The 11,362-nt window shown below is 52.2% G+C and overlaps 1 protein-coding gene across 1 annotated transcript in view; it reads left to right on the top strand.

Moving 5' to 3' along the window:
* The window catches only part of COL18A1 (collagen type XVIII alpha 1 chain), a 69,685-nt gene that overhangs the window by 20,185 nt on the left and 38,138 nt on the right, over positions 1 to 11,362 (top strand). Inside the window, exons 4-5 of the mRNA XM_014584527.1 lie at positions 278 to 822; positions 9,832 to 9,918. Of these exons, the coding sequence (XP_014440013.1) occupies positions 278 to 822; positions 9,832 to 9,918 (632 nt within the window). The remainder of the gene's footprint in view (positions 1 to 277; positions 823 to 9,831; positions 9,919 to 11,362) is intronic.

The following is an 11,362-nucleotide window of genomic DNA, read 5'->3' as shown; positions in this document are numbered from 1 at the left end:
CTGTGGGCATCTTCAGGAGCCCCTCCACTGAGGCGGTGATGGTTGGAATGTGTGGCCAGGAGTACAGTGGCCTGTGGCTGCCATGTCCGTTGCAGACAGTTTTCTGCACAGAGAGCACTGTCCAGGTGTCTATAGGCTGGTCACAGGCACAGGGCCCAGAGGGGGCAGGGTAGTAGCCAGGGGCATGGGTGAGCCCTCCAGACTGTGTTTCCCCATTGTGCCCTGCCTGGCCCCTGTCACCCTGGGCCACTCAACAGGTGTGTTTTCCTATTTGCAGAGCATGTCAACGAGGAGGTGGGGCTGCTGCAGCTTCTCGGGGAGCCTCCACCCCAACAGGTGGCCCGGATCGAGGACCCCGAAGTAGGGCCGGCCTATGTCTTCGGAGCAGATGCCAGCGGTGGCCGTGCAGCACGGTTCCACTTCCCCAGCCCCTTCTTCCGTGATTTCTCGCTGCTGTTTCATGTGCGGCCAGCTGCACCGGGCTCAGGGGTGCTGTTTGCCATCACAGATGCAGCACAGGCTGTGGTCTTGCTGGGCGTGAAGCTCTCAGCAGTACAGGATGGGCACCAATACCTGACGCTGCTCTACACTGAGCCGGGTGCCAGTCAGACTCACACAGCTGCCCGCTTCCGCCTGCCCACCCTGGTTGGCCAGTGGACGCGCCTTGCACTCAGCGTGGATGGCAGCTCCGTGGCACTCTACGTGGACTGCGAGGAGGTCCAGAGGGCACCACTGGCTCGATCTTCACGGGGCCTGGAGCTGGAGCCTGGAGCTGGCCTCTTTGTGGCCCAGGCCGGCGAAGCAGATCCTGACAAGTTCCAGGTAACCCCAGGCTGGTGGAGGGGTAGGGGTGACCTCTTGGGACTGTGTGGTTTCTGAGACCCCAGGGCCCAGCAAGAAAGTTCAGCTGTCTTTGAGACTGCTTGGTAACTAGATGCCCACCTGCCCATCAGCACCCCCATGCATACCCCCTCTATACCCTGAGAGTGTGGGGCTGAGCCCAGGCCTAACCACACAGTCGGTGTTGCCCTTGCAAAGTGAAAGCTTGTGGTCCATGTTAAGAAAGCGTGGAAGAATTGCAGGCAGAGCCGTAAACTGAGTGGGGCACATCCAGGGGCGGTTGCTGGGTGCTGTGAGGGACCACGGGTCATGGGGAGCCCAGATCATTTATGCATGTCACCTGACGGCAATGTGGGTGGAACTCCCCCACAGTGGTGAGCAAGCAGCTGTCTACCAGGTATAGCTGGGAATGCTCCCTCGATGGCTGGGTAGGGTCTGAGATGCCAGCCTCCTGGAAAGGGCTGTGTGGGTGCCCTTGGGCTGACTCATCAGCCCTGGATTTTCATATCCAGGCCAATCTGCTACTGGGGTGCCCCTGCCCTGTGGTCCACACAGGGGTCCCAGTGTGCTCAGGGGCATGTCCTAGGGACAGAAGGTTAATTATTGGCCAGACAAAGGCTGCTTGTTTGAAGTTGTGCTAAGTCCTGGTGTCTCAGGGTTCTGAAAGCTGACCTTTGACCCTTGGCAGGCACTTTTAACCCTCAGGGTTTAGGAGCTGCCAGGACTTTGACACCAAACTGGGCCTCTTTGTGCTTTGCTTTTGATCCTTGCACATGATTAATGGGAAGGTTCACCGAGAGTCACCCTCTCTAGTAACAGCCCTCGGCTGTGATCTCCCAGCCATTTCTTGATACAGTAAGTTTCCAAAAGTTCTGGACATCTCCAACACTGACAGAAAGGCTGTCAGTGATGGCGTGTCATTGAGCGTGCACCTGCGCCTTGGCTGGCTGCTGAGAGCAGGGCCTCAGTCATCCCTGCAGCATGGGACCCTGCCCTGGCCTTGCCGGTGCTGCCTGCCCTCTGTGGGAAACATGTGTTCCAGTGGGTACGTAGGCACACGGTATCTGGGTATTTTAATCTGTAAGCCTTAGCCTGTTAGGGAAGCAAACTTTTATTTTTTTAATTTTTTTCGTCAGGTAACACTTGCACTCCTCAGAAAGAGACAGAGACAGAGGGAGAAACACTGATTGGACATGGTCACACTGCAATCCCTTCTCCTCATCTCTCCATCCTGTTGGGATTTGGGGCAGGCACGCACACATGCCTGGCATGATTTTCAAGCTGTGGGGCTGGGATTTCGATCCCAGTCAGCCGTGTGGAGTCCAGCTCTCTTAACCACTAGGATATGGGGCTGGCTCCAAAACAAAGTGTTATGTTTTCACCCATTTATTGAATAGTTTTGTATTCCTATTTTTTTGTGTCTGATCTGACTATATTCCTTACATTTTTTATGGATTCTGTCATTTTCTATTGATTTATAGAAACTCTTTATATATGAAAGAAACTAATCCTTAATTTTGCATGCTGCAAATATTTTAAAAGTTTTTATTGCCAGGGAGTACATTCACTTTGCTAAAGTGAGAATGAGAGTGAAAGAGAGAGAGAAAGGGGTTTAGACAGAGAACCCATCAAAGGGGGTAGTAATGTTGCAATCCTTTTTCTTCCTTTTTTCTTTCCTGTCAGGATTTTGGGCATGCATGCACACCCAGCTTTTTTTCAAGCTGCTGGGGCTAGGATTTTTAGACTGGCTGTGTGGGATCCATTGGGTTCCAATGCACAGGCTTACCCAGTGCACTACAGGGCCAGCCCTGCATGCTATCGGTTGTATTCCCCAGTTTATTGCTGACTTTTTGTTTTTTAGAGAGAGAGATTTTTGCTATAGGGCACATGTTCTCACCAGAGAGACAGAGACAGAAAGCGAGAAATCACCTACGGGGGAGGGATAGGGGAGAGAGTGGCCAGGGCACAATCTCTTCTCCATTCTCCTCTCAGGATCTTGGGCACACATACCCACACACCTGACGTGAGGTTTAAGCCACCAGGTCTGGGACCCAAACTGTGGTCAACTATGTGGGAGTCCAGTGATGTAACCATTATGTCATCTGTTGGTCCCTCTTTGGCACTTTTTTAAACCACTGAGATGTGTGAAGTGTTTGCATGGTTAATCTGGCCCTGAGAAGACCCCATGACTTGTAGCATGCCAGCAAAATCCCTTAGGTTGGAAAGGTGGAGGGGAGCTTAAGGTCCCTGTGTGTCCTCAGCTGTGGCAGGCTGTATCCCATCTGTTTTAGCTGCCAGGCTCCTGTCCTGGTCCACAGACTGGATGTTCCGGGAATTTTCTTTGTGGCTTTAGGTCCAATTCCAGCCGAGGAGAGGGGCAGCCTAGGGTGTAGTAGCCTAGGAGGCAAAATTGCTTTAGCCCAAGGTTCTTGTGGAGAGTTATGAATTGAGGTCTTAGGAAGGATCCATTCATATTGGCAGTTTGTGAGATGGGACACAGGGCTCTGGGAGCTGAGAGGAAATGAGGCCTTTAGAATCCCCTTGTGTAGGGCTGCTCAGCCCTCCCGCCCTGACCCCTGCTCAGGGGAGAGTCAGCTGTGCCTGGAACCATGGCCCCTGTCAGTGCTGGCCCCATTTCTTCTCACCAAGGAATTCCCGAGCATCACTGGCCTGCTCAGATGTGTTCTTCTCAAGTTGAACTTAGTGACAAACGCCTCCCGGCAAGCACGGTGCATGCAGGCATTGCCGTGTGTCTGCCAAGCAGGACTCCAGCTGTCTTGGCCATGCGCCGCATTCTGTTGAGACATCTGGGGAGTATTCTCCCGACTTCACCTCCCTTGGACCATGTGCTGTGTGTTCAGGAAGCCCAGCCTCCTCCGCCTGGGGATTTGCGTGTTCTCTTCCCACTCCAGCTGTCTGACCATTCAGCCTGACCACCCTGGGTCCTGGGCCTTCAGGCAGCCACTCTTCTGTCTCTTGTCACCCCTTTCATCCCATGACAGCACTTGGAACCCCTCTTTGACTCTGCTCTCACTTGGCATAACCTGGACAGAATGGCACTGTGTTAATGCAACCCGCTGACCCCGCTGAAAGGAGAGAGAAGGCAGCTTGCCTGTGGCACAGTGGCCTGCCCCTATCCAGGCTCAGGAGGCTCCAGGAAGCCAGGACAAGTGGGCAACAGCCAGGAGGTCCTGCACTGGGAGGCCACAGAGCCTGCTGCCTAGAGAGAGCTGAGCCACAAGGGTCAAAGATAGAGAGGGGAGGTGGGGCTGCCTGGGGAGGGCCACCGTGGGATGGGAGCTACAAGAGTTGAGGTGGTGGAGGGGGAGGCATGGCCTCCTGGGCCGAGTCTCACCCCTAGAACAGGCTCTCTCTGCCTCCCCTCGTGGCCAGCGCCCACCACATGACTTTGACTCGTGCCCGCCCTGTGCACGCTGTGCGTGGTGCTCCTCACCCCTTCATGTCTTCAGTGTCATAATCTTTGGGCCTCTGGGCTTTTTTCCTATTTGCAGTGGCCTGTACCCTTCGCACTCCTGCCACCTTCTGCTCTGAGCGTGTCCTGGGAGTCCCTGGCTTAGAAGCCATAGCACCTACTACTGGTCACAGGCCCCCTGTAGCCCTGTAGGACCTACCCACAGAGTACTCAGGCCCTCCTTGTAGCAGAGACCTCCCAAAATGCCTCCTAGGCCTACCCCTAAAGCTGTTTTCTAAAATTCCATGCCCGTCCCCCCTCCCCTCCTGCAGCAGGTTGGGGTGAGCTGAAAGTTTGTATCTCAGAGGTGATTCTAGCATGCCAGCCCCTGACCTCTAACCTGACCCCGGGAGGCTGACTTGCAGGAAGAGCCTCTCCCCCTGCCTTAAAGCAGAGGATCCTCTGTGCTTTCTGTGGGTCTCGGCCCAATGCACACATCGGGGAAGGCCCCGGGTTCCCTGCTCCTTGTCTCTGCTGCACTACACACGTGCTCACACACACATCCCAACACGCATGTATGCCCTCACTTGCATACTGTTCTCTCACACACATGCAGATAGATGATACGTGCTGTGCACATATGTGCTTCATACTCATGTGATCACACTCACACATGTGTTCACGTGCACGCTTACGTGTGTACACCTGATCAGGTGCTCTCACGCACACAGTGCTGTCACCCATAATCACATGCTAATGCGCTCTCACATGAGCACCCCTCCCGGGTGTCTGACCATCCCTCCATGGTAGTTGAAGTTCCCAGAATTCCGGGGTTTTTAGCTGGACCAGCTGCGGCCAACTCTCCTCACTCACTCGCCTAGTTCCTCATGCCCCTCCTGAGGTAGGGCCTCCTGCCCCTCAGATCCCTGTGCTGAGTGACTGGTCATACCCATTCCTATATCCCTCTATGGCCAGCCTCCACAGTGCCCTCATGGGCTGGGGGGCCACTCCCTTCTCCCTGGGGCTGTCCTTTCCTGGCCCTGGACACAGCCTGGGTTCCCTGATGGCTGGAGCATTGAGGACACTGGGCTGTGAGAAGGGGCTGGCCTCACCTCCCGTCAAGCTTCACGGGTGCCTGTCCCGAGCTTTCCTGTGCTGAGGACGCTTGGGACGGGTCTAAGACCCAGGAAGCCCTCCAGGCCACAGCCTTGGAAGGCAGTAGAAATCTGCCCTGGGAGAGGTGGGGCAGGAGGGTAAGTTGAGAGGGGGCTCGGGAGGGGCAGTGGGGTAGTATAGGGGTAGTGCTGGGCTCCTTAGGGACACCTGAGTCTGCTGGTCTGGGGGAACGAAAGGGTTAATCTCAGATGTCCGTGTGGCCCCTGTGCATCTCAGCCACTGAGGACAAGAATAGGGAGATAGTGTTCCCTGGGCCTGGTCACTTCTCTCATTAGAGAGAATGAGTCTTTAGCCCTGAGGCTTCTGGAAGGGCACAACCACCCACTTCCTACAGTGCATCCACCCAAAAGCCTGGGGACTGTCCCACAGACAGTATGCTGCTGTGCACCCTGGATGCCCCATGGCCTGCCACCCACTGTGGAACCTTCTAGTTCCTTTGACCATCCTGAGGTGACTGAGAATCAGTATGGCAGCCTGTGCCATGGTGTGCGGGACCACTAGGGTGGAGCTGTGGGTGGGGGGCCACACGGCTCCAGCCCACAGGGTCGGCCTGGATGCTGTTCTCACAGGTGTTTCCTACCTTGGGCTTCCGGAACATGCTCAGTTAAGTGGGGAGAACGTGGAAACCATTTCTCTGCCTCCCTGGATCAACTCGGCCCCGGGGAAGTGATTGTCCAGCAGCTCGCCTTGGGGCCTCCCTCACTGTGGGCCTGAGAGGTAGCAGTTTTGTGGCTGCATATGGCCCTTCACCATGACATCAGCCTCTCTGCAGCAGCTTGGGGAATTGACCTGGCTTAGAGTTGGGAAAATGACAGGGTCATCATGTTGGGGCTGCAGGGGTCTCTCAAGGCCCTGCTCCCCTCTCCTGCCTGATCTTAGCAATCACCTGGTTTCTTGTTCTTTTGCTAGAAGCGGGTGTAGGTGTGTTTGTGTACGCACACATATTTGTACACACGTGCATGCAGGCACACACATATCCACATAGCTTATGCATCAGGGGATGAGGGTGTAGAGGGCAGATTTTGAAGTGGATGGCAGCATTGGTCCTGGGAGGTGTTAACCATCCTGAGGGGGCATCAGGGAACTCGTCCTGGAGGAGGTAGCCTAAGCTAAGCCCTGAGAGATGAGCAGAGGCCTGGCAGACCCAGCCAGGGACCCGCTGATGGTGTTCATTGTCACATACTCCTATGTGATGCAGGAAGGTCAGGAATCATGCATCTAGGAGTCTGAAGGTCATTGACAGGATCAACACAAGAACCTAGACCAGGCTCTGCACAGCCAGGCTGCGAGACACAGCTAGAGTGGCTGTGACAATCTTAAGTGCATGGAAAAGTCGAAAGCAGAAGAAAGTTCTTTACGTGAGGAAATTACACGAAATTCAGACTTTGACTTCCATGGAGCAAGTTTATGGGGACAGCCACGGCCACGCTCACGCGTTCGCTTTGTTGTAGTCAGTTTCCCAGTACAAGGCCAGAAGTACAACGCTGAGGGCTTCACCATCTGGCTGACAAACGGACCCCACTCCTGGGAGAGGTCCTGGGCCCATGTCCCAAGACCTCCCTGAGCACCCCAAGTGGTTTGTGGGTTCCCATGTTGGGGGATGCCTTTCTTCTTCTGATTCGTGGAAGAAAGAAAGAAAATTCCAAAACCATTTACCACCTGACCCTTTATAGAAAAGGTTTGCCAGGCCTTAATCTACACCCTTTCATTGAGAGTTGTTAAAGTGTGACTCTTAGAATTGATGAAATACCGTTTTTACTTAGGAAAAAATACACTAAAATACTTCCCAGGGGGTTAAGACGCTAAGAAGCCAAACATTCGGAAAAGGACGTGTGAACACTGTGCCTTTCCTGGGGGGGACAGCATGTCCCAGGGTCCCCAGTGGTGGCTCAGGGTGGGAGCAGGCACGATTGTTGTGGTCTCAGCGCCTGATGGTGTGAGCTTCCTTCCAGGGTGTCTGTAACCCTGGCCTTTTGAGCTTGGTTTCGACTTTTGTTTTCTGTAAAAGGTGAAAGTGCTGGGAAAGTAAAACCTGCCCTTGCCTCTAGCCAGGAGCAGCAGGACTGGCCCAGGGAATGGAGGCTCAGCAGTGATTCCCTTCCCCAGACCCAGTCCCTCCTCCAGGATTAGGTCAGGCCACAACTGCTACCTTCTACATAAGCAGCTCTTAAGCATGTTGTTAGTGAAACAGTTTGTCTGCTGGGCCAGCAGGTGGCATGGAGGGTAAGGCACTGGATCTCACATGACCAGTTTTGTGGTTCAAGTCCTGGAGCTGGTGGCTTGAGAATCACTCTGGGTGTGTATGCATGCATCCCCCAAATCCCAAGGTGAGAGTAGAGGAGAAGGGATTGTGGCGTGCTCATCCAGCTGGAGGTTCAATTCTCGCTTTCCCTATCTGTCCCTCTGGAAAGCTCATGTGCCCTATAATGAAAACTAAAAAACAAACAAAAAAGACCAGGTAGTCTGTGACTGGTGGTTTGGGATGTGTTGGAGCAGCAATCTCAGAGGTTCCGGGTGAATAGGGTGAGCACGTCACCTGTCCCTGGGTATCTCTGCCACCTCTTCTTTTGCTAGAAGCGGGTGTAGGTGTGTTTGTGTACGCACACATATTTGTACACACGTGCATGCAGGCACACACATATCCACATAGCTTATGCATCAGGGGATGAGGGTGTAGAGGGCAGATTTTGAAGTGGATGGCAGCATTGGTCCTGGGAGGTGTTAACCATCCTGAGGGGGCATCAGGGAACTCGTCCTGGAGGAGGTAGCCTAAGCTAAGCCCTGAGAGATGAGCAGAGGCCTGGCAGACCCAGCCAGGGACCCGCTGATGGTGTTCATTGTCACATACTCCTATGTGATGCAGGAAGGTCAGGAATCATGCATCTAGGAGTCTGAAGGTCATTGACAGGATCAACACAAGAACCTAGACCAGGCTCTGCACAGCCAGGCTGCGAGACACAGCTAGAGTGGCTGTGACAATCTTAAGTGCATGGAAAAGTCGAAAGCAGAAGAAAGTTCTTTACGTGAGGAAATTACACGAAATTCAGACTTTGACTTCCATGGAGCAAGTTTATGGGGACAGCCACGGCCACGCTCACGCGTTCGCTTTGTTGTAGTCAGTTTCCCAGTACAAGGCCAGAAGTACAACGCTGAGGGCTTCACCATCTGGCTGACAAACGGACCCCACTCCTGGGAGAGGTCCTGGGCCCATGTCCCAAGACCTCCCTGAGCACCCCAAGTGGGTTGTGGGTTCCCATGTTGGGGGATGCCTTTCTTCTTCTGATTCGTGGAAGAAAGAAAGAAAATTCCAAAACCATTTACCACCTGACCCTTTATAGAAAAGGTTTGCCAGGCCTTAATCTACACCCTTTCATTGAGAGTTGTTAAAGTGTGACTCTTAGAATTGATGAAATACCGTTTTTACTTAGGAAAAAATACACTAAAATACTTCCCAGGGGGTTAAGACGCTAAGAAGCCAAACATTCGGAAAAGGACGTGTGAACACTGTGCCTTTCCTGGGGGGGACAGCATGTCCCAGGGTCCCCAGTGGTGGCTCAGGGTGGGAGCAGGCACGATTGTTGTGGTCTCAGCGCCTGATGGTGTGAGCTTCCTTCCAGGGTGTCTGTAACCCTGGCCTTTTGAGCTTGGTTTCGACTTTTGTTTTCTGTAAAAGGTGAAAGTGCTGGGAAAGTAAAACCTGCCCTTGCCTCTAGCCAGGAGCAGCAGGACTGGCCCAGGGAATGGAGGCTCAGCAGTGATTCCCTTCCCCAGACCCAGTCCCTCCTCCAGGATTAGGTCAGGCCACAACTGCTACCTTCTACATAAGCAGCTCTTAAGCATGTTGTTAGTGAAACAGTTTGTCTGCTGGGCCAGCAGGTGGCATGGAGGGTAAGGCACTGGATCTCACATGACCAGTTTTGTGGTTCAAGTCCTGGAGCTGGTGGCTTGAGAATCACTCTGGGTGTGTATGCATGCATCCCCCAAATCCCAAGGTGAGAGTAGAGGAGAAGGGATTGTGGCGTGCTCATCCAGCTGGAGGTTCAATTCTCGCTTTCCCTATCTGTCCCTCTGGAAAGCTCATGTGCCCTATAATGAAAACTAAAAAACAAACAAAAAAGACCAGGTAGTCTGTGACTGGTGGTTTGGGATGTGTTGGAGCAGCAATCTCAGAGGTTCCGGGTGAATAGGGTGAGCACGTCACCTGTCCCTGGGTATCTCTGCCACCTCTTCTACCATCAGGTGTATCTCGGTCCAGAGGGAGTTACCAGAGATTCCTCACTCTCTGGGTGTTGTACCCTCACCCTTCCCAGGCTCCCAAGCTCCAAGCAGGGAGCTGGCATGAGCTGGACCCCTGTGGCTTGTGTTTCCTGTTAAGGGCTGCTGTGACCGCTCTCTCTCTGTAGGGGATGGTTGCGGAGCTGCGGGTGCGTGCGGACCCCCAGGTGAGCCCCCTGCACTGCCTGGACGAGGAAGATGATGACACGGATGGGGTGAGTGATGCTTGGGCTGTTCTGGGTAGTGGAGTGGGGTAGGGTGGGGGTGAGGACTGGCCTTGATCTGGAACCCCCCAAAGTGAGGTGCCTCAAAAGTCCTACAAAATGCCACTTTGAGTCCCAGAAACAGGGGATAGATAACATTGTGATATTCTCCTGTAACATGAAGGAATCTGCCCTCACTTGGAACTTTGCATTAAGAACAAATGTGGAGTAGGTGAGGTCTCAAAAAGTTCTTGGGTATTGTGCTATGAAGAAAGTACCAAGATAAACTTGCACTCCAATTTTACTTTCCTATGAAGTTTTTCAAGTTTCCTCCTACAGTGGTTGATTGGGTGATATAGTGGGTAGGAGTGACCTTGGCACTGTATGTATAATATATACACACACATATACACATGCATACACATATACACACATAAACATATATGATACATGTAGTATCTGGATAATATGCATACCATATATAATATATCATATATGTAGTATATGGACAATATACATGTACTATGTGTGTATAGTTTATGAATAATATATAATAGACTATACAGTATATGTACACTATAATAAATGTATATGTGATGTGTGTATGTCTTTGTGTATTCGTGTGGTGGGTAGGAGTGACCTTGGCACTGTATGTATAATATATACACACACATATACACATGCATACACATATACACACATAAACATATATGATACATGTAGTATCTGGATAATATGCATACCATATATAATATATCATATATGTAGTATATGGACAATATACATGTACTATGTGTGTATAGTTTATGAATAATATATAATAGACTATACAGTATATGTACACTATAATAAATGTATATGTGATGTGTGTATGTCTTTGTGTATTCGTGTGGTGTGTGTGTGGTATGTGTCTATGTGTATGTGTTTGTGTGGTGTATATCTATGCTAGGTGTGTGTGGTGTATGTGTATGGTCTCTGTGTATGTGTGTCTTTGTGTGACGTGGGTGTCTATGTCTCTGTATGATAATGTGTCTTTGGTATGTATGTCTGTATAGTGTGTGTGGAGTATGTGTGTGTTATCTATGCATACGTGTCTGTGGTGTGTGTGTTATGTGAGTCTGTGTAGTGTGTCGTGGTATGCTGTGTGGTATATGTGTGTCTGTGTTATGTGTGTCTGTATATAGTGTTTCTGTGTGAGTGGAGTGTATGTATCCGCATGTGCGTGGGGGCATGTCTGCATTTGTGTCTGTGGGGTGTGTCCTGCATGTGTGTGCATGTGCACAATCACATGATAGCTGAGGGAGGACCCCACCCTGTTCCAGGGGCTGTGAAGGACAGGAGGGAACCCACATTCCCAGGGGAGTTTCCAAACTGCAGACACCCCATGGCTGTCCCTTTCATATGGGACACACAGCCACACCCCGACTGGCTGGGGGCCGACCGGGGCAGGCCGTGT

This window comes from Tupaia chinensis, unplaced genomic scaffold (assembly GCF_000334495.1).
Source record: "Tupaia chinensis unplaced genomic scaffold, TupChi_1.0 Scaffold147038_1, whole genome shotgun sequence".
Taxonomy (NCBI): domain Eukaryota; kingdom Metazoa; phylum Chordata; class Mammalia; order Scandentia; family Tupaiidae; genus Tupaia; species Tupaia belangeri.
Note: the sequence above shows the minus strand (reverse complement) of the source record. Positions and strands in the feature narration are given on the sequence as shown.